Consider the following 22,166-nt stretch of genomic DNA (forward strand, 5'->3'; position numbering starts at 1 on the left):
AAGACGTATAGAACTTGCCCCCGCCGAGGTTTTGTGAGAACGGTGGTTCTGCGGCTCGGGCCTAATGAGGAAATAGTTGGGCGTTCTATCTATTTATCCCCCCCCAGTCTCGTCTTGTCCCTCCCCGCGGCCCCGGGAGGTCATCGCCGAGCCAGCGTAGCGCCTCCCCGACGGTCCTCTCACTGAGCCTCTCTAGCCGTGCCTGCGCCGCCGTCATCTCCTCGGGCACCCTGTTCCCTACCAGGTCCCTCTCCGCACCTCCGACACGAGCATGATGCCGTCGAGCGTCGGGCACCGCGATAGCTGCACGTATAGGCTATACGGGTCGCACGGCGACGGTACCGCGCGCCCGTCGACGGTCGTCGTCCTCGCCCCCCGGAGCTCCAGCGCCACGCGCTCCAGCGTCCCGCCCTGCACCTTGTAGTCGGTGCAGGCGAAGGCCGCGGCGCACGGCAGGCCCCTCCGGCTAACGTCGTTCCGCTGCCACGGCCGCTTCCGCTGGGCCTGGATCTTGACGCTGATGGGCGTCAGCAGGATCGTCCCGGACGGCATCCCCACGAAGTGGAAATCCTTGGTCGTCTCCGAGGCCAGCACCATGCCGACCGGCGGCCCGAAGTGCATTGTCAGCTCCGCCGAGACCCGGTGGCCGGGGAAGGCCCGGTCGGGTATGACGTCGACCGCCGTGTACCCGGCCCCGTTCACTAGCTTCAGCCCCTGGTGCGTGTTCTGGTTCACGACGACCGGCATGCCGGGCACGAAGAGGAAGACGGCCGGCACCGGAGTCGCGCTGTCGTCGCCCTGGCCTAGCATCAGCACCGCCTCCTCCTCCGTCGGCGTGCCGTCCCTCCACTTATGCTCGGAGACGAAGATGCGCGCCGCCGTCCGTTGCCGGGCCCGGAACGCGAGGGCCGCCTCTAGGTTGAGGTTCCAGCGATTCCTGTTAAGCGGCGTCACCACCGTCACCCCAGTCTCCCACGGTATCCGCCTGCCCGCCCGGTAGCACCTCGAGTTGAGGAGGTCTAGGTCCGACCGGTCCTGCTCCCCCCGCCGGATCCGCCCGAGCAGCCGCCGTAGCTCCGGTCGCCGGCGGCGCGCATCTGCTCGTCGAGCATGACGACCGTCGTAAACTTCCTCCATAGCGCGTGCGCCTTATCGTGCTGCCGCCGCCGCTCGGCCGCGAACGCGCCGTCCGCGTCCCACGGCACCGCCGCGCTCGGCAGCAGGATCGACCGCTCCTGCACCGGCCGGAACTGATGGAAGTCGCCGCAGAGGATCACTACCGGGATGCCGCCGAAGTCCCGCGGCGAGCCCCGCAGCCGGCAGAGCTGCTCGTTCGCCGCGTGCAGCGTGCGCGCCCGAGCATGCTGACCTCGTCGATCACCAGCACCTCCTTCTCCTGCCAGTCCATCCGCGACCGGCCGTCGACGAAGCGTTCGCCCTGTCCCGGCAGCCGCACCCCGTCTACCTCCCTCGCCGACCCCCCCGCCTGGCCGCCCTGGCCGACCAAGAGGCCGCAGGCCGAGTGCAGGGTGATGCCGTTGATCCGCGCCGCCGCCGTCCCCGATGTCGCCGTGATTAGTAGCTGGCTCGATAGGTCCTCTGGGCGAACAGCTCGACGAGCGCCTCAATGACGCGCGACTTGCCGGTACCGCCCTCGCCGCCGACGAATAGACAGAGCTGGCCGGCGTCGCCGCTGTCGCCGGCGTCGCCGCCCTGCCGGGCCTGATCGAGCTGGCGGCATATGATGAGGAGGGCGATCGACTGCTTCTCGTTAAGCGTTAGCCGGCCCGCTAGCTCCGCCGGCGGCGACAAACGAGCTCGACGGGCCGAGCCGCACACGCATCCCCGCGTCGGCGTCCGCTGCCGTCACCTCGACGTCGTCCTCGCCGAAGCCGCCCATCACCCCGCGTAGCGCCGCACTCGGTCGGCCCCGGGCGCCGACGCCGCCGCGCCGCCCTGGATTCCTTGGATCGCCCGCTCCGCTCCGCGCGGCGCTCCTCTGCTGCGACTTGATGGCTCTTACCTGCTCTTGCCGCGGCAGCGCCGCCCCGGAGAGGGTCGACCCCGCGAGGATTACCCGCCTCGGCCCCGCCTCGCCCGCCACCACCGTCGCATCGAGCTCGGCCGCCGACGAGAGCGCCGACTGCTGAAACCGGCAGAGCTGCTGCGTCATCGCCAGCAGCTCCGCCGACCGCGCCGTTACCTGGCCCGCGCCGGCGGCGTTCCGGAAAACGTCGATGAGCCGCGCCGCGTCGCCTGCGCCGCCGGCGCGGTACACCTGCCCGCCCCCCTCGGCCGCCTCCTCCGCGCCCTCGTTGGCGCGTGCCGCCGCCGCCGGCTCGCCCTCCTCGGTCGTAGCGGCCCATTGCCTGGCGTCGCGCTTGGCGTCCTCCGCCGACCGCCGGAGCAGCTGTACGTTGTCCGCGAGCCGCGCGATCCTCGGCGCCAGCGCCGCCCGCTCCCGCGCCCAGATATCGTTGATGTCGCCCGTCTCCTCGCAGACGAATGCCTCCCACGGCACGAACAGCGCTAGATGCTGCACCGCCGCCCTTTGCACCGTTAGCCGGGCCACGGGCCGCGTCGCCGTCCGACGGTACGCCCTCGGCTTTGCTATACGTACCTCCGATGACATGACTCCTCGTCTTCCTCGCCGAACTCCTTACTGAGGTACCCGTCTAGGCGTACGCTCGCCCCTTACCCGGCCGTCTGAGCACTTGCGCCCAGTCCTTCCCGGAGCCCAGCTCTCGTTAAAGGGTATCTCGCCCCAGGCCGCGCAGCCCTCGGCGCCTCCGCCATTCCGTTTCAGCCTTACGAGCGACGCGTAGTCGTAGAGACAGAGGCCCTGTAGGAGCCCGCCTCTATGCCGGTAGGCCTCGATGAAGGAGATCCTCGGCCCCGCCTCCTCGACGACGACCGTCTCGTCCGGCGCGTCGCTCGCCGTCGCCTCTACCCCGCTCGCCAGTCGGAGGTGCCGCCACTGGCGGAAGACGGCCCAGTAGAGCTGGTTCGTGTTCACGTACGCCCACGCCGCGCCGCTGCAAAACTCCGCGGATACCCCAGGAGGTCGGCGATCACCTCGACCTGGGATAGCGGGCGCTCCGTGAAGATTCGGTTCGCCGCCTTTAGTAGGAATACCCTCGTCTTGTTCCCCCTTATAGGGTCCGCCGCGGCCTCCTCTCCGGCTCCGTTCCCCCCGCTATCGTTGCGGTCGGCGCTGGGGATACTGCTCTCTGCTGTCGGCTCTAAGGTCGGGAGTAACTCGGCCGCGGCGGCCACCCGCTTCCACGTAGGGTCCTCTACCTTAGTCGCATAGTTGGTGATGTAGTAGATCAGGGCCATGGTCTTGCGCTGCGTCGCGATGAACGAGATGTCGTGGTTGTGCCGCAGCCCTACCGCCATCGCCTTGTTCCACCGGTTCACCATGCTATGTGTCCGCCGGATCTCCAGCACGCCGTCCGCCGTGAGCGCCGTCCTCTCTACTAGCCTCCAGGGCGCCTTAAAACGGCAGAGGTCGCCCTTACGACCGGCCCCCGCGAGCGAGTACTTGACGCAGGTCGCGCTATGCGTATGGACCTGCGTCGCGCCGGCGCAGAAGTTGGCCTCCTCGTCGAACGCGTCCGTAAAGCGCTCGACGTCGTCAAGCCACGACGACATGTGCGCCGTGATCGACCGCTCCGCCTGCACAGCGTGGTGCCCTTCTGCGTCTAGCTCCTACGGCCTAGGGTTAGTTTCGGCCCCTTTATTCTGCGTTCGACGGAGCCGGGAGGCTACGCCTCTAGACGTCGTCCGCCTTACCTCGGAGAAGACGCTGTCTACGTAGCGGATTATTCGCTCCCGGTACGCTGCCTGCTCCTCGCCGCCGGCGCCGGCCAGCGCCTCGCCGAGGCGCGCATTGCCCTTTAGCCAGAGAAGCCCGTGGAGGTGGAGAGCACCTCGTTCGTTCGTCTCTACCGCCCCGTAGTACGCCCCGACGTGCCCGAACACCGACTCGTCCCCGACGTCGACGTAATGCTCGAAGAAGAGCTTTATCTCCCGGTGAAAGAAGACGGCCGCGCTCATCGGGTCCGCTATCGCCAGCCGCACCCGCTTATACGCAGTCCCTAGCTCTCTTAGGAAGGCCTCGGCCGCTTCGGGTCGCGGGCGCGGTACGCCGCCAGCCGTAGCTTTACCGGGTTCGTAATATCGTTCGGGTTTAGCGTGAACCAAATGGCCGGCACCCCGTATCTGACGATGAGAGATAGTATCTTCTTCCGCATACTTAGGCGGCTCTCCCTCGACATCGGCTGCCGGTGGCCAAACACCGATAGGGACCGGAGGAGCTCCTTTACCCCGTCGTCGCCGGTCTTGCCCGTGGCCTCGAGCTCGACCCTCGCCGCCTCGAGCCTCTGCGTCGTTAACGACTTTAGTAGACCCTCGACCTTTGCGAAGTTCTTCCTCGTTACGCCTAGCATACTGGCCTGGCGGTTCCTAGACCGCACCCCATATTAAACACTAGGAAGGCGAAGATGGGATGCGTCGCGAACCGGCCGCCGTGGCGCCGTAGCACGACGTCGGCCCATGCTTGAGGTTCATGTTCCGGGTCGACGTGAGGCCCTCCGCGACCCGCTCCGCCTCGGCAGCCCGGCCCCGCCACCCGGTAGTCTCGCTTCCACGGGTAGCGGCCTCGTCGGCGAGCCTCGGCCCCCCCACGCCAAAGGGAAATAGCGTCGGGAAGGTCTTGGCGAAGAAGGAGGCGTCCGCCGAGTCGGCGAACTCGTTGCCGCGCCGTACCTGGATATAGGGCTCGTACTTGTCGCCATCGCCGCCGCGCGCCGCCCCTCCGGCCGCCGTCCCCACCCACGTCCTAGGCCTGCGCGGGCGCGCGCTCCGTCGGCCCGACGGCGTCGCGGGCGAAGCGAATCTTCTCGGCGTCCGCCACCCCTGGCGGCCCGTCGAGCGGGAACATGCCGGACGACGTCACCTCGTCGATTACTTCCCCGCCCTCTTCGGGCCTAGCGCCGTCCTCTTCGTCGTCGCACGTGGGCCTGACGTCGCGACTCCTCCGCGGGATCCCGCCCTGGCTTAACATGACGAGGATCTCCTCGATCTCGACCGCGCCCTCGTCGTCCATGGCCCGCTCCGTCGGCGGCACCACCTGCGCGGTCCGCGTCCTCTCCCGCGCTGACGGCTCGTTTCGCTCCAGGCGCTCGCATACCACCGACGGCACCCCGTGCGGCGGAGCCCCAGCTCTCCATCTCCGCCACGTCGATCTCGACCTCGCCGTAGAGCGGGTTGTTCTCCTGCCAGACGAGCGCCCTCTCGACCGCCCGCCGCCTTACCGACAGGAGGCCCGACAGGTCGCGTGGCCCCGGCTTCTCGGCCCCTGCCACGAGACATGGATCTCGTCCATAACCCGGACTAGCGGGTGCGGGAGCACCTTGGTCACCAGCCCCTGCACGTCATTCGGGAATACCGTGATATGGCCCTTGACGTGCCTCGGATACCTCACGCTCTGCCTCTGCCCGCCGGGGATGCTATACCTCGTCACGAAGCCGTAGCACGAGTTGAGCGAGATCAGCTTCTCCTCGACCGGCGTGAGGCCCTTGAGCTCGTCGGGGTACGCGTGCTCGCAGCCGAGCCGGCCGTGGAGGTGCATGCCAGGCGAAGCCCTCTCACGCCCGAGGCACCGCGCGCACTCTGCGCATACCGGCACCGCCCGGCCCTCGGGGAAGCAGCTTCGGCACGCGAATAGAGACCGGCCGCCCTCCGTGACGGGGCTCCGCCATGGCCACCTCTCCACGCCATTTCTTAGCTCCTCTCTTGACCGCTTCCGGTAACATACCTTGCAGGTCAAGACCGGTAGCGTGCCGGCGTCGTGGAACGCCCGGTAGAACCTCTGCACCGTTCGCACCTGCCTCGCGCGCGGCACCGGCATGCACCACGTCTGCTCGTCTGCGAGCCTCTCGCCCGCCACGAACTCCTCCTCGAGGTGCTGCAGTACGCTGGCTAGGTCCTCGGCCTGCAGCTCCCTCCGTCTTGGGGTTTTCTGGCCCACCCGGACCCGGAGCATTTCCCTTCGGCCTGCCCGCCGGGGGTGCGGCCCTTCCTCTTCCGCTCTCCCCCGGGCTGCCGATTCATTGTCCTGCCTGCGCCCCGTTAGCCGTCTTCATGCGCCTTGGCCTCGCTCTGCGACCGTACCGGCTTGTTGGCTGTCCGTGCTTCCGACGCTCGGTCCCGCCTCGGTGGGGGGCGCCGCGTGGACTCCCGCCCTCAGAACCGGCCGAGCCCGGATGTGCCGCGGCGCCTGCTGGCCTCTAGGCGGGCCGCCCTCGCTCGGCGGCGGTGTGAGACCGGCTGCGATCGGTGTCGGCCGGGGCTGGATACGCCGCAACGCCTGCTGCCTTGCGTCGGCTTGGAGTCTCTGCTGCCTCGGTGGTCTTCCCCGCCTGCGCTTCGCGCCCTCGTCGACACTCGGCTGCGGCGTGGTGTGGCCGTTCCACCTATTCCCATGTCCGCTTCGCCCTGCCTAGGCTGGGCGATGTCGCCGCCGTTGGCAGTCGCACCTATCGGTCTCCAAGCGTCCCCGCCCGACCGTCCTCGACCGGCGTCTCCAAGGCGCCACGCGGTCCGTGGGCTTCCTGCGCCGGGCTCGCGCCCCCTGCTCCGCGCGGTCCCCTCCAGCAGCTGACTCCATCGCGATACTGGCTGCCACTACCTTTATAAACCTCTCATCTACCTCGTGCTGCTATGCCCTGACGTGGAGCCTCGTGAGTCGGACGTCGACGTATACGTCCTTTCCTGGGCTGCTCGTCTTGCGCTTATGTTGCTACTCGGCATGCAGCTTATGCGTAACGGACACTTTACATTTACAATGACCTATGTACTCTATATAGAGCTCCGTAGTACGTCTATAAGCATGCTGCTGCTCTTCACATTATACCGGCGCCGACTTTCCATTAAGCCTACCGGGAACTGCCTGCTGCTATCGCATGCAACGGCCTAGGCCGGTCTTTACATGTAAGTCGCTACGGCACCTTCCTCTTACTCGTGCTTTACATTCTACGCTCTCCTTGTTATCTGGAGCTATGTCGCTAAGCGCCTTGGTTCGAGGTTAGATGCTTGCATACTGGCTTTTAACCCCATGTCTTAAACGTGTCGCCAATGAAGCTGCCCTATTCTGTGACAATATGGCTTCCCGTATGTCGGTTGTCTTAAAAACCCTCTATCCCTAAGCAGACCGCCTTTTGCCCTTTTCCCTCGCTTCTCATAGCATTCTCTAGACAACGCTCTTTCCATGTTCTCCTAACCGCTAAAAATTTTCCCGTGTTTCCGTTAATATCTATGCTCGTGTTCTGTAAGGCGGCCCTGGCCCTTCACTTCCCGCCGGTTTCTTCCAACGATACAAAAATAGGAAGAGTTCCTGCTCCTATTCTGCCCCGCTTAAACGATTCAAAACGGCAGCGTCGCTCTTACGCTATACAACCTCGCCATGTCTTCGTCCCCGTCTTCGGCCGCCTCTCCGCCGCATCTGAAGAGGCCCCTAGTACTGGCAAGAGCGTCGACGGTGACATGTCTATGATGTTCTTCGCCCAGCCCGACTGCCCCTCGAGGTTCGCCCACTAAGACGAGCACCGCATCAAGAACCTTAACGCCGAAGGCTATCGCCCGTGTCTTCCTGCCCGTCCCCTCGTAGCTGCTCCCGGCCGAGTACGCGCCCCTCCGCTCGGAGCCGGATGCCGCCGACCCGGCTGTCTCTCTCTTCTTTAGCCTAGGTAAACCTCTCGATTTACGGCCAGCCGGTCGTCGACCCCGACCGGTCCGAGCATCGGTTCTTCGTTAACAGCCACGTCCACTCCCATGCCCTCCCCTGGGGGGTTCGAGTGCCGCGACGGTCTCCACGCCGGCCCGGGCGATACCGTCGTCTACAATTCCCACGCTCGTCGTCCGCGACTATGGCTACCATCCATGCCCCCCGCCCTGTATGTGTCTCCTCCCCTGCCGCGTCGCTGACTTCTCCTTGTGGCGTCCTCCCGCGCTCCTTGGCCTCCCGACGGCCACTTCCCCTCGGCCCCTCCCGTCGTCTCCTTCCACGGCGTCGTTGCCGGCGCCGGCCTCTCCCTCTTGCGACGGGACCTCCAGCCCGGTCTCGACGCCGTCCGTCTCCGCTGCCGGCCGGGTAGTCGACCGTGTCTTCGTTCCTCAAGGCTTTTGTGCGCAACCCAGGGGGTTGCCTTACCTCGTTGATTCGTCGGTTGTTCTTTTCTCGCTTTTCATTCGTCGATGTTCTCGCTTTTCATTCGTTAATAAATAAAAATAAATAATGCCCTGCCCCCTTGCTGCCCCTTTTAGTTCCAGCTGCGCAGTTCGCTTCCAACGCCTCCGTAGACCATACGCCGCCGCAGACCACATAGAGGAAGGTGCCCAAGCCGGCCCGGCTTCTAACTCCGCCATAGACCACACGCCTCCACAGACCACCCCCTTCGCCCGTCCTCCTGGCCCTTAACCTACACTCCTTTTACGTCAGAAGTGTGGAAAATGCAGGGCGCCTGCGTTACCTGCGGAGCCAGTCGGCCGCCTCCTGTGTTGTCTGCCTGCTAAGCTCCTCTAGCCGGGCCTGCGCTGCCGTCATCTCCTCAGGCACCCGGTTCCCCACTAGGTCCCGCTCCGCACCTCTGATACGAGCATGATGCCGTCGAGCGTCGGGCACCGCGACAGCTGCACGTATAGGCTATACGGGTCGCACGACGACGGCACCGCCCTCCCTCGACCGTCGTCATCCTCGCCCCCCGCAGCTCCAGCGCCACGCGCTCTAGCGTCCCGCCCTGCACCTTATAGTCGGTGCAGGCGAAGGCCGCGGCGCACGGCAGGCCCCTCCGGCTGACGTCGTTGCGCTGCCATGGCCGCTTCCGCTGCGCTGTGATCTTGACGCTGATGGGCGTTAGCAGGATCGTCCCGGCAGGCATCCCGACGAAGTGGAAGTCCTTGGTCGTCTCCGAGGCCAGCACGATGCCCGCCGGCGGCCCGAAGTGCATGATGAGCTCCGCCGAGACGCGGTGGCCGGGGAAGGCGCGGTCGGGGATGACGTCCACCGCCGTGTACCCGGCCCCGTTCACAAGCTTTAGCCCCTGGTGCGTGTTCTGGTTCACGACGACCGGCATGCCTGGCACGAAGAGGAAGACGGCCGGCACCGGCGTCGCGCTGTCGTCGCCCTGGCCTAGCATTAGCACCGCCTCCTCTTCCGTCGGCACGCCGTCCCTCCACTTATGCTCGGAGAGGAAGACGCGCGCCGCCGTCCGCCGCCTCTCCCGGAACGCGAGCGCCGCCTCTAGGTTGAGGTTCCAGCGGTTCCGGTTGAGCGGCGTCACCACCGTCAGGCCCGTCTCCCACGGGATCCGCCTGCCCGGCCGGTAGCATCTCGAGTTGAGCAGCTCTAGGTCCGACCGGTCCTGCTCGCCCCGGCGGATCCGCCCGAGCAGCCGCCGCAGCTCCGGGTCGCCGGCGGCCCGCATCTGCTCGTCAGCATGACGACCGTCGTGAAGCGCCGCCACAGCGCGTGCGCCTTGTCGTGCTGCCGCCGCTGCTCGGCCGCGAACGCCCCGTCCTCGTCCCACGCCACCGCCGCGCTCGGCAGCAGGATCGACCGTTCCTGCACCGGCCGGAACTGGTGGAAGTCGCCGCAGAGGATCACTACCGGGATGCCGCCGAAGTCCCGCGCCGACCCCCCGCAGCCGGCAGAGCTGCTCGTTGGCGGCGTGCAGCGTCCGCGCCCCGAGCATGCTGACCTCGTCGATCACCAGCACCTCCTTCTCCTGCCAGTCCATCCGCGACCGGCCGTCGACGAAGCGCTCGCCCTGGCCCGGCAGCCGTACGCCGTCAATGTCCCTCGTCGCCCCTCCCGCCCGGCCGCCCTGGCCGACCGTAAGGCCGCAGGCCGAGTGCAGCGTGATGCCGTTGATCCGCGCTGCCGCCGTCCCCGACGTCGCCGTAACCAGTACCCGGCTCGATAGGTCCCTCCGGGCGAGCAGCTCCGCGAGCGCCTCGATGATGCGCGACTTGCCGGCACCGCCCTCGCCGCCGATGAACAGGCAGAGTTGGCCGCCGCCATCGCCGCCTGTGTCATCGCCACGCCGGATTCGGTCGAGCTGCCGGCACACGATTAGGAGGGCGATGGCCTGCTTCTCGTTGAGCGTTAGCTGCCCCGCCAGCTCCCCGGCGGCGCCAACGAACGAGCTCGACGGGCCGAGCCGCACGAGCATCCCCGCCGCCGTGCCTGTGTCTGCGTCGCCGTCGGCCGCCGTTACGTCCATGTCGTCCTCGCCGAAGCCGACGGCCAGCCCGGCTTCCCCTCTCGACTCTATCGTCGCGAGCAACCTCCGACCTTCCTCCCCTCCTCTCTCTTTGCCGGCTTGCCGCCGCACCTCTAGGCTGCGTTTAGCGGGGGACTATAGTTGCGCCTCGGCGAAAGGCGACTCCGCTTCTCGCCTATCAGTCATTGCTCTATACGGAGGATACGGATTTCTACTATATAATCTTATACGCCGTTTCTTAGTTATATAAGCTATAAGGACGAGGCTCGCGGCGATGCTACTACTATCAGACTCTCTATTTAGGGCGGGTGGGTAGACGGTTCTGCATTTGGCTGACGTTCTGCTCTCTTAAGTCGGCGGTAGGTTCTACAAAGGCCGTTGCGGCGTGTGAGGCTGGCCGTAAGCCCGCCTCTACGGCTTGCTTCCTCTCACTAGCTCCCTAGCTTGCCTTTGGCTTGCATCCCTTCTTGTGCACCTTCCAGTCCTCCTTTTGGTCTTGCCTGCTGCAGTACGAGACCGCCAGGCATCGGCTGCACCTCCTCGCCCCGCCATTCTCTCCGCAAACCCGGCAGACCTTCCTCTGTGCTCTGCCGATCCTGCCCTTGCATTTGCTTTGCGCTGCCCCGCCTCTGCCATTGTGTCCTGCATTTCCTGCCTCGCCCTAATTTCGCATCCTTCTTGTCCGCAGAACGACGACACGACCACGAGCACAAACGGTCTCTCTGCGTGTAGCCTGTAGGTACGATATCGGGCTTTGTAGAATGTCCTTTGCGACTCCGCCGCAGCTCTCGCAGCGTGCCCCTGCTGCCTTCCGACACGCTGCCTCGTGCTCCCGTAGGATCGGCCTTATCCACTGTAGGAACCGTGCGCTGGCTTCGTGGTTCGGCCTCGCCTGGCCTACCTGCGTCACAAGCATCTTCGGGATGCTATGCTTGTACTTGAGCCCGTGGCCCCGAATTCGCACCAGAAGTCCACGGAAACGTTGCAAATGGCCATGCTGTAGTTGTTTTCCTAACTGCTCGATCGGTAGCTAGGGTAGACGCTTCTGCTCTTGTTCTCCTATTCGTGCCTTGGTGCCCCTCTTATACTCCCTTCCTCTCGCTTACACCGCAACCGCCGTCCGTCATCACCGCTTTACCTGCCTTCTTGCTTTTTCTGCCTCTTCCCCGCTGCGGGATAGTGTCAGAACCTTGATGAGGTTCTCGTCGGATAGGTCACGGACACAGCAAGAATGGTACGATCGGATGAAGTGAGGTATGATGTGTGTGTCTGTCTGTGTCCCCCATTTGGGGGTGCTCTGCCCCAAGCCCTATATCAAAGGGCGATGGCCTCAATCCCCTATGACATGCCATCACGTCATATCTCTGTAACTGTCTCATAGATGTCCTCGTGGCCTCATCGGCTGCGCTACCTGGTGCGCTATCGTCTGCGCTACCGTTGGCGCTGCCACTAGTAGCCTGACGCTATCGTAGCTGCATCTACCCGGATTCTACCGGATCTAACAGATAGTGCCCGAATGGCCGCTTTCTTTGCCTACCTTCTTGCATGCTTTAGTTCCTAGCGCTACCGCCTGCTTGCGTTTTTTTCTCTCGCCCTGTCTTTGTCTTGATTGTCTCTCCAATCTTCAGTCTTCGTTCCTCAAGGCCCTTTGCGCAACCCGTGAGGGGTTGCCTTACCTGTTCCTCAAGGCATTTTGTTTCTCCCCGGGGAGGAACCCTAAGAACCTTTCGTCACTCGTTCCTCGTTCCTCAAGGCAAAAGGCAGACGCGGCATAGAAATCCTTTCGTTCCTCACAAAGGCAGAAATCCTTTCGTTCCTCAAGGCACAATGGCACGCCCTTCGGGCTGAATTAAAGAGCTGCACAACTCCGTGCGTTCGTTCATTCACTTCTTGTTCTTTAGATAATTCTCATCAATTGCCTGATGCCATCTCTGACCCGTGTGGAGCCAATTGTCTGACAGTATTCGATTGCCGATGCGGATGGGCCATCTCGGCTTTAGGTGGGCGAAGGCTCTAATGACATGGCCTGTAGCTACCTGCTTTACCCCAAGTAAGACTCGTCATCCTAGGTCTCCTTTTATCATACGTTCCTTACTCGTGACCCTTAGTGGCGACATTCTCACAGCCCTTGCCTTTGCAGGGGATAGCCTTTGTTCGGAAGAAAGGTGAGAGCAGCCTAGATGCGGCTACATCGTGACTTGGAGGCCTGCACGCCATTGCATCATGGAGAATAGGGCGCATCCACGTTCGCTACTTGAGGGGCAAGAATCCACGGACAAACTGGGCAGTGCGTCAAAGCCACTTCGTGGCTGTAACTTACATGTAGTGTCTTGTCAGAACAGCGGTTCTGCGGCTCGTCCGAATGAGGAAGGTGGCAACGATAGTGGGCACAAAAAGACGGACCTAATATCGCAGCCCCCGCATTTATAGTGGAGTAAGCAAAAGGGGGTACGGCAGCCTATAGGGGTCATCGTTGGTTGTTGCGTAATAATAGAGTGACGATAGACTGTGGTATTGAGCGTCAAGGGCGGCGACGATAGTGTGCTATCTATCGTTTGACGCGGTCGCGTTGTGGCGGCGCGCGCAAACTGTGTGACTTGTGTTGTAGTAGTAAATTGGCTGTGCAGCAATGTACAGCTGTCGCGCCCGTCGGCGCACTTGCCTAAATAGGACTAAACATCGTGCCCTTAGGCGGGAAGCATCGTGCCCTTAGTGTGGCCCATGTGGCGCCACATTTGCCCCACATTCTGTTGTGCGTTTACCAAAATGTGTTGTACGGATTACCACCTAGGCAACCCAAAAGGTACATGGCACGTGATCGGGTTATCCAGCAGGAGGCTCGGAAGAACCTGGCAGCGGCCTGGTCTTGATGAGGCAGAAGTGGCCGGATCTCTAGCAAATCTCATCCAGCTCAGCCCCTAACCTTAAACAACACCACCGCAGCAGACAACTTGACAGTTGCCTGTTGCCTGCAATCGGCAACGCACGCGTGCAATCGCCCGGAATTTCCATCGCACGACAGTAGTGTCGGTCATGAGCTCGGGAAGAAAGAGACATCGCGCCATCGAAAACAACCGCGCAGAATGCCCCTTCACTGTGGCCACAATCGCGGCGCGGTCCTGTGAGGAGCTGGACCAAGCTCCAAAAGCGTAAGCGTGGCGTTCCAAACAAAAGCAGGTTATATCTCGTCCAGGTGTCGCCATTCGAGCCCATTGGGAAGTTCAAGACGTGTCAGTCGTTGGACACGTTGTATACCGTCAAGCCGTACAAGCGATGGTCCGGTATGACCCGCTACAGAAGTTTTGTTTGTGAGTGCGATCCCAGAACTTCTCACTGCTTCACAGGAAAAAAGTTCGGTATTGAAGTCTTCCCAACAGTAGACAATGTCAAGTACCACAGCGACGATTTCGTGTACATTGCCAATGACAAAAGTGTTGAACGACAAGAGGCTGCTAGCGAGGATCCTCAACATCAACGCGTGCTGGGCCTCGCCGACTGTTGGGTGGCCAAGATCCTCGAGATCAGGGCATCGGACGAGTCTCACGTCTATGCGCGCGTCTGCTGGATGTACTCCCCGGATGAACTTCCTGCGAATATTGTCGATCACGAGAAGCTGGTATCAGAGTTGTCGCCTCATTACAGCCACAATGAGTTGATAGCTTCGAACCACAGTGAGTTGAGACTGTCCTAACATGGGTATTCTCTGTGATTACTAGGACTTACAGATGCCCTAGTGGATGTCATTAACGTTGTCAGTGTTGCTATGCGAGCAACTGTCCACCATTGGATGGGGTCGGGCGATGATCGAATTCCGGATGCGCTTCACTGGCGACAAGCTCTTGACTGTCACACCTTACAGCTTTCTGTAGGTATGCTGCCAAGTTGAAGGTCTCACATGATGAAAACTGACATATTCGGTACGTACAGTCGGTTGAGTCGTCGAGCAAGCACGGCAACAACTATCAGTCAGAAGCATCGACAATGGAACTGTGCACGACAGAGGAGCAAGTGGCCGCACTCGAAACGACTCCTGTACGAGGCAGGAACCAAGGTGCACGACCGCCGCTCAATGACGAAGGGTGCGAAAACGACGATTCCACACAAACGAACCATACCAACAGCAGCACGCCTAGGACGTTGGACCTATTTGCCCGAGCCCCATACGCCCTCACCAGAGATGTATCAAGGTTGGTTGAAAATGGCAATAACCTTCGGGAGGTGAATGGGGATTCGCATGATGTTTCCGTCGAGACGCAGGTCACACAGCTCAAATTGGCGGTCGAGCCGACCGAGCTCCGGGCGCGGTATTCTGCGTCAGATATTTCCCATACGGAACGTACCCTGAAACACGATTATATGATCTTGCAAACCGGTGCAGGCTTGGTCCCGCTGCCGCCTGCCCATGGAGACGTCACTCATCGACCCTACGAGACTGCGACGCCGACCTATCTCCCTTCCAAGACTCAGCACCAGCTTTTGGTGCACTTGCAACATGTTTTGGAAGAGACTTGCTTCGAGTTTGGAAAACGAGTGATGCCTGATACTCTTCACTAACGTGGATGGGATTGCGCGGAGTTAGTTGAGCTAAATCGCTGGATTGGTGAACTTTCAAAGCGCCAGAAAGGCTTCTCGGATATGGAGAGCAATGGAAAGCAGTTGGACAGCCTCTTCCGCTCTGTTGCCAACATTCGGCATAGCGCTGTTCATCGGCGTCAAGTTAACACGAAGGGCATGGAAAAGTTCTTGCTGGATGCTGAGGCATTGGCAACGCTCTTAAGAGATTTCGGGCGCAGTATGGAGATTGCTATGCTCCGACAGAAGACGCAAGCGACTATGAATGAACTGGAGCGTAACAAGCACGTTTTGCGGTCAAGGTCAAAAGAAGCTCTTCGGAAATAGCAGCCCAGAGAACGGAGCTACAAAACAAGGAGAATGCAGTTATTGCCGCGACGGAGAGACTAGATGAAGAGTACAAATTTTTGGCGGGGAAAGCTGTGGAGGATGCGATCGCTTTTGAGCAGCAGGGTGCACGGCGCGGTATTACCTAGTCTCCTGCCGGTTTTCTAGGCAGACATCTCAAATCTGGCCGATAATTGCCTTCTCGTGGGTCAGATTTAGACGACATTTGCCACTAGATCTCAAAAAGCCTGGATGATTTGCCTTCCTCATTCAGCCCGAATTGGCCGAAACGGTCATCACGTAACAGTGCACGAGCTTTCGCCTGCTGCGGCTTAACATTAGAAAGCAACACGCGGTGCAGCTGAGCCTGATGAACGACGAAGATCTCAAGGGCTACCGTGCATTGGCCATCTCTGAACCGTAAGCGAGGAGGATAAAACAACAGGATAATTACGAGCCCAATAAGCCACAGCAGCTGGTGAGAATGATACCGATCAGGACCATGCTCTGGGTCGGAGTGACCTCGAGGCGGAGCAAGCGGCAACGCAGTCAGCGGATTTGACAGCGGCAATCCTTCGGCTACCAGACTGATATCTAATGGTATCGTCGGTGTACGTAGAGGGGAAGAGCGAGGAGGCGCTGTCGAGAGCGGTAAGAGATGTATGGATTAGTAGCGGGCTTCCGCGGTGAACTGGACGGCGAGCAGACTTCGTCGTCGCTGGTGACTTTAATCGCCACGATCTACTCTGGGGAGGCGACGAGGTAACGGCGAGAAGAGAAGGGGAAGCGCAGTCGATCATCGACCTGATTAATGACTGTGGGCTCTGCAGCCTGCTACCGCGAGGCACCAAAACGTGGCAGGGCCGAGACTCGGAAAGCACGATTGATCTAGTGCTTGCGTTGGCCGAACTGGCAGACGAGATGGTGATATGCAACATACACCCCATGGAGCACGGATCAGACCATATAGTTTTTGACGAGGGTGGCGAACCGTGTGTTGACGGAGCGTCCCTGTTGCAGGCCGAGGTCGTCGCTCTTCTAGGATCTCCAGCCGAATTTACCAACAGCAGCGCCTGGGCGTACCTAAACACATACCTGTTGTACTGGCACGTCTTTCGACAGGAAAGTGGCGTAGGGGTCACAGATGATCCCCTGGGTGAGTCGGTTGTCGTCGAAGAAGCAGGCCCCAGGATCTCCCACGTCGAGGCGTATCAGCACCGTGGAGAGCGCCTGCGAGGCCTATGCCTGTACGACTATGTATCGCTCGTCAGGCTCGAATGCAACAACAATGGCGGGAACCTCTTTCTCAGCGGCGGGCAGAGAGTTGGCGACACGGCTGACGCTGAACAAAACGCAGTCTATCGTTTTCTCAATCATATGCCGCCAGCTCGATTTGATACGACAAAACGACGGAGGCGACGTCGGCCAGCTCTGCCAGTTCATCGGCGGCGAGGGCGGGACCGGCAAGTCGCGAATCATCGAGGCACTCGTCGAGTTGTTCAGTAGGAGGAGCCTTTCGAATCGCCGCTGATCATGGCGACGTCAGGGATTGCCGCAGTCCGGATCAACAGTATCACGATCCACTCCACATGCGGGTTCTCCAAAGACCAAGGGGCGGCCGCGAACACGGCGAGAGATCCCGACGAGGTGCGACTGCCAAGCAAGCGGATCGGTTCGTCCATGGCCAGTTTCGGATGAATTGGCAGAAGAAAGACGCGCTGATTATACCATGCGCTATCTTCGTCAGAACGTGTTTCCATGTCATACCGGTGCGCTGGTCTGTGAGCGGGGAAACGTTGCAACCCCGCGGTAGAGTGATGGTGAAGTCAAGACGTTCGTGGAGGGCTGGCATGACCAGATTACCAACTGTTGTAGAGACAAGTTGCGGGGGAACGGGTTGAGCGAGGAAACTCGGGGTGTCGCTCCTAGACCCTTCCGCTGCTGCCTGGTTGGGGGCAGCAATACTACTCGGCGCCAGCTCACTTTCTGGCTGCAGTGAAGACGATATTGCTTATTAAGAAGGGGTTGCAGTCCTTACAGCTCAGTACTACCAAGCAGCGAGAAGTGAAGGTGCTGTCAGTCGCCCAAGACGAGGACTTGCTGCACTGTTGTGAAGCCAGAATCGGCCGCAGGTACGTAACGGGAACCCAGGCACCCATAATGGGCGAAAGGGCCTAGGAGCGACACCCCGCGTTTTTTGTGCCCATCCTTCTCCCCCGAACTTCTCTTGTGCGACAGCTGGTAATTTGACACGTTAAAAGGCTCGTACTGTACTGTATGTACATACCGGGTTCATGCAGAAAGACTGGCATCCATCACAATGGTGGCTGCAGTTTGATGCAGGCAAACATCCGCTAATGCACAGGGAGAGGATGTGACGGGGCTACGATCTGCAGCTGCAGTGCCGTCCAAGATGACTCACACCACCCGGGACAGTCAGAAGCACCCACTTGCAGCAACGCACATCCACCTTGCGGTCACCACCTCGCATTGAGAACCAACTACAGTATTAGGAGCAACACGGAACTATGGGTGACTATGTACATGTACCCAAAAGTAGAGCTGCTGAAATGCATCTCGAAGCGGACGCTGTCTGGCAATGTAGATTCTGGCTCCCGGTCACTTTATCACCAACGACTCCGAGACCCCGCGTCGCCCAGCTTCCCTTCCTTCCTCCTCCTCTCCTGTTGTACTTCATAGTACCTCGATACGATCATATCTACATTGCCTCCCCCACTCTTCCCCTCTGCGTACACCGATACTACCATCAGGTCTCGATCCGGCAGCCGCAGGAGTGGCGCCGTCAAATCCGCTGAATGCGTTGCCACCTGCTCCGCCTGAAGGTCACATCGCATCCAGAGCATGCTCCGGATCGGCCAGCCTGTCTCGTGCGTCGTCGGCGGTAACATTTTCACCTCGTCGCTGTGGCTTATTGGGCTCGTAACAACCTTGGTGTCACAGGTCCCGGGGCCGGCTGACCGGTCATCCGGTAATCGGATTACCGCCCCGCCCCATGCAAAACCATGTCGTTTTCGAAGGCCCGGCCCTGCGGGGCTGGCGTTTTCTTAGTCGGATTACCGCCATCGGACGGCAAAATCGAAGGTCCACGCCCGCGGGGCCCTGCGCGAGACCTTCGATTTCGGTCTCGCTCACGCGCGTTGCGCTCCACCTCCCTCCTCCCACCTCCCTCCACCACCTCCTCCATTGCCACCGTCGCGACGGCGACCGCCTGCACCATGTCAAACGCGATAGAGGATCCCCGGGTCAGGGCGGCCATTGAGCACTACCTGTTAGATCTGGAGAACACCCAGCCGAAGAATACGAAGCGAAATTATCGTCCCAAGCAGGAAGAATGGAAGGCAAGCCCGCATGCGCGCCCTGCAATCTTCATGTAGATCCATGCATTGACTGCCTCACAGGAGTGGTGTCAAGCCAACTGGCCTGCGATCCCGGACGTTTGGCCGGCCTCGGTACCACAGGGCCAACAGCTACCGGGAGACCTGGTCGATGAAGGAAAGCTCTTGCTCTTCATGAAGGAGGTAGTGGCATCACGTCCTCCAAAGAAAGGAAAGAGGGTCGCCGATGAAAGAAAACGACACCTCGAGGCTCAGGAAGCCAAGAGGGCCGTGAAAAGACGCAGAGCACCATCAGGTAACAGATGTTGATCACGGGATGTGGTCGTCGGACTGAGCCAGCCCATCATACTAACACCCAGCTTCCCCAGCAGATACCATCGTTGTAGGCGGCGGAGGTAGCGAATACGAGTCAGACTCCGACTTGGAGTTGTATGAGTCCACGCTCAAACTACAGTATAATACTGTACGGGGCTACGTCTCGGCCATACAGAAGCTTTACGACGAGCAGAAGAGCCGGGAGTCAATCCTGCGGCCCGGCCACAGGAGTGGCACTGAAGGCGCTCAAACGCAGCATTCTTGCAACGACTTGGAGCCGGAAGAGGAAGGAATACATGGACAGGGAGTTGGAACTCTGAGAGATGTGTATGCGCCGGCGCAGATACCCGACCACACCAACGTGGCATGGTCCGAGAGAGAGATCGCCTGCGCCCTGAGGACGCAGGTGGACTTTCTGCTCGGGAACCACATGCTGCTGCGGTCCGGCAACCGCCTGCCGATGGAGTTGGCAGACTGCTTTCCCTGGACTTACCCAACGAGGGCTTCAAGGCCCAGGGTATACCACAAAGGCGCTGGTTGTCGTGATGAACTGTGGGAAGACCAACCAGCACGGCCGCATGGAGTATGGATCTGCTTTGCGGCATCGAGATCCGCGATCTTGTCTCATCGGCGCCCTCGCGTTCTGGCTTTTCTGGCGCTGGCAGGTAGAAAAGGCGGAAAGGTTTCCGTCTTCCAAAGAAGCGAAGACTGGTATGAAACGAAGGTGCTCCGCCGATCGGCGAAGGAGCCTCAAGGTAAGCGTGATGGCATTCACCGGAATCCCATAACTCAGAGGTGCATCGACCTTTCACTCACCGAATATACAGCTCCGTTGTCGGGCCAGACTGCCCGAGAATGGACGTCCAGGTTCTACAAGAAGGCCGGCATCAAGGTCTCCAAGGTCAGCCACGCGCCTAGAGTGGCGGCGACGCAAAACGCCGACATGGCCGGAGTGGATGAAGGCCAGGCATGTCATCTGCCCTAGGCAAGCCGCCAACCCCCTGGCCTGGGCTGACCCGAACTATACAGATCCGCCGAGCCGGTCGTTGGAATAACGGAGACCAAATGACCGGCTGCTATCTGACTTCCCTGCCTTTCGAATTCATGAGGGCCGTGGCCGACTTTGACCCTGAATGGTCGGGGTCTTATTTCGTGCCCCGGGCCACCGTGAGGCCGCCTGTGGTGCTACTCGTGCAGGTCTGGCCTCAACTCGACAAATGGAAAGAGGCCCACAGTAGCCCTTTCTCAGATCTGGGGGTGGAGCAGAACATGGCCGCCGGCGCCTTCTTGGAACTCCTGGAGTGGCTTCGAGAGGTGCTCCTGCAGGACGCTGTCTTCCTTCGCGAGTCCTACCCCGACCATCCTATCTTTCAGGATCCGGTCTTCTCTTGCCCCGAGTTTGAAGCGTTCGCCAGCAAAGTTCAAGACACATGCACACGGGACCACGAAGACAGCCATACCACGGTCATTCAAAAGCGATGCCGGTGGTTGCGGAGAAGCTGCGCACAGTACTGACTCAACAGGTCGCAGCCGAGCAGTTAGCTGAGCGAAGACATCTAGACCTTTGGGGCTTCTTACGAACTATGCACAAAGTTGGATGAGTTTGCGCAGGCCACCTACACCGTCACCTTCAGCCCCGGCCAAGGTGCTGCAGGTCAACATGCGGAGATCGCGGGAGCTCATCAACAGAGGCGCCGCGCTCCACGAGAGACGGTCCTCAGGTCCGAGATAGGCCCTTCGCAAGCGGGCGGTCCGACATACGCTCCGCTCTCTCTAGAGCAGCAGCAGGGAATGGTGCAAGCGGGCCAGGGGCAAGCCCCCAGGAAGAGCGCATGGCGAGCCGCCTGGGCCGCGCGAACCTCCGAGCTTCAAGCTCCCCGTTCTGTCAAATCTGTACAGGAGCTGCTGCGTCTCTGGCGGCAGGGCTGGGGCGAAATGCCTTCTGTGGATTCTCTTGAGCGAGACTGGGGTGCTCGATGGCGGCCATCTGCAGAGAAGAATTACTTTTCCACGCGCAAGATCATCGTCGATGAGGTTCGGAGGCGGGCCCAGTCGGACGGCTTAACTGAAGATATCGTGGCGAGGCAAATGGACGAAGAACGTGGACCCAGCTCTTTGGATAAGTTGTTCAAGGCCATCCGAAAGGACAGGCAAGGCGAAAAAGGGACACAAACGTGCGTCGGGGCAATTCAACGTCGGTGGTAGCGAAAAGTCGATGGCGCAGTGATTTTGAACACCCGTCTGATAGAATGACGAGGACCTTGGCGGCGAAAGTGCCCCAGGCCGTCAGGGCTGCGTCGCTACAGTCAGCGGTAGTGGCCTGTAGACAGGGTATGCATCCGCTAAGCGCCGCTGTAGCTCCAGCGCGTCAAGGCTAGAAAATGCTTCAAATCACCGCAACCTCGCAACCGACAGGATGTAGGACCTTAGACAGGGTGCATTCTGATCGCACAAACGCAGGCTATCCAGTCGAACTGGTTTTGTCGTCGTCGGTCCCGGCTTTCGCGCTTTATGGCGCTCCGAAGATGACATCAACCCGGCAGAGGTGATGTCAAGGGCAAGCGGGTAATCGGCGGTAATCTGCGGGGTAATCCGCTGACCGCCCACCAAAGCCGGACCTGTGACATCCACTTGATGTCAGCAGGCACAGTGAAGTGAACTCAGCATTTCAACACGAGCAGATTTTTCACTTTGGCACTCACCACACTCACTCATACACACACACACACACATCTCGCTGCAACACAACCGCACGTAGCAACACAATTCCATGAGACGAATCACGGCATTCAAGTCAAATCCCTGCAGGTGTATCGAACCCAAATGTCTCCCTCTGTCATCGATATTGATCCCGACGGGGAGCTCATCATTCACCTCGGAGATGAATCCGCAGGGGACAGTCACAGCACGGAGGAGTCTGTCGGCACCGACACTGATGACAAAATTGGTATGCAAAACGAGCCCGCAGCTCTTGGTCTGCTAAGACGGCTTTAAGTCCGTTGCTGATCGCCGCTAGATCAAACTGCAGCGCAAAAGGGGGGCGGTACCTCGGACAGCGCTGTGCAGCTGAGGGTATCTATGAAGCACATCTTGATCGCCTGCCACCGGGCAAAAGCTGTATTCGGGGGAGGGTTCAAGGAATCCAAACCAGAGGCGGATGGCTCCTACCATTGGCGATTGGGACAGTACTTCGACTCAAAAGCTTTCACAACCGTCATGAGTATCATCCACGGCTATACAAGAGAGATCCCTGATCAAGTCTCTCTCTCTATGCTTGCAGCGATATCTGCAGTGACAGATGATTTGCAAT

The 22,166-nt window shown here is 60.6% G+C and overlaps 4 protein-coding genes across 4 annotated transcripts; 2 read left to right on the forward strand and 2 right to left on the reverse strand.

Annotated features, from left to right (window-relative positions):
• Positions 1 to 237: 237 nt before the first annotated feature.
• On the reverse strand, positions 238 to 6,049 carry HRG_11153 (ATP-dependent DNA helicase PIF1; the record flags this gene model as incomplete). Its single annotated transcript, XM_044869623.1, has 14 exons — positions 238 to 914; positions 1,031 to 1,325; positions 1,370 to 1,599; positions 1,650 to 1,761; positions 1,838 to 2,549; positions 2,621 to 2,662; positions 2,715 to 2,946; positions 3,021 to 3,711; positions 3,796 to 4,100; positions 4,259 to 4,444; positions 4,524 to 4,920; positions 4,973 to 5,134; positions 5,202 to 5,397; positions 5,484 to 6,049. 14 exons carry the CDS (start codon positions 6,047 to 6,049, stop codon positions 238 to 240), a joined length of 4,803 nt encoding a protein of 1,600 aa, XP_044715176.1.
• Positions 6,050 to 8,530: 2,481 nt separating this feature from the next.
• Positions 8,531 to 10,286, reverse strand: HRG_11154 (AAA domain-containing protein; the record flags this gene model as incomplete). Its single annotated transcript, XM_044869624.1, has 2 exons — positions 8,531 to 8,651; positions 8,734 to 10,286. The coding sequence occupies 2 exons, from the start codon at positions 10,284 to 10,286 to the stop codon at positions 8,531 to 8,533; spliced, it is 1,674 nt and encodes a 557-aa protein (XP_044715177.1).
• Positions 10,287 to 13,369: 3,083 nt separating this feature from the next.
• HRG_11155 (BAH domain-containing protein) lies at positions 13,370 to 14,419 on the forward strand (the record flags this gene model as incomplete). The annotated part of the gene is made up of 7 exons (XM_044869625.1): positions 13,370 to 13,407; positions 13,464 to 13,594; positions 13,664 to 13,957; positions 14,021 to 14,037; positions 14,146 to 14,151; positions 14,214 to 14,318; positions 14,408 to 14,419. The coding sequence occupies 7 exons, from the start codon at positions 13,370 to 13,372 to the stop codon at positions 14,417 to 14,419; spliced, it is 603 nt and encodes a 200-aa protein (XP_044715178.1).
• A 4,002-nt stretch (positions 14,420 to 18,421) lies between these two features.
• On the forward strand, positions 18,422 to 20,588 carry HRG_11156 (centromere DNA-binding protein complex CBF3 subunit; the record flags this gene model as incomplete). Its single annotated transcript, XM_044869626.1, has 7 exons — positions 18,422 to 18,544; positions 18,605 to 18,836; positions 18,913 to 19,321; positions 19,526 to 19,611; positions 19,684 to 19,823; positions 19,886 to 20,364; positions 20,450 to 20,588. 7 exons carry the CDS (start codon positions 18,422 to 18,424, stop codon positions 20,586 to 20,588), a joined length of 1,608 nt encoding a protein of 535 aa, XP_044715179.1.
• Between the last annotated feature and the right edge of the window lie 1,578 nt (positions 20,589 to 22,166).

The sequence above is a fragment of the Hirsutella rhossiliensis genome (genome assembly GCF_020360975.1).
Source record: "Hirsutella rhossiliensis strain HR02 chromosome Unknown scaffold00019, whole genome shotgun sequence".
In the NCBI taxonomy this organism is placed as follows: Eukaryota; Fungi; Ascomycota; class Sordariomycetes; order Hypocreales; family Ophiocordycipitaceae; genus Hirsutella; species Hirsutella rhossiliensis.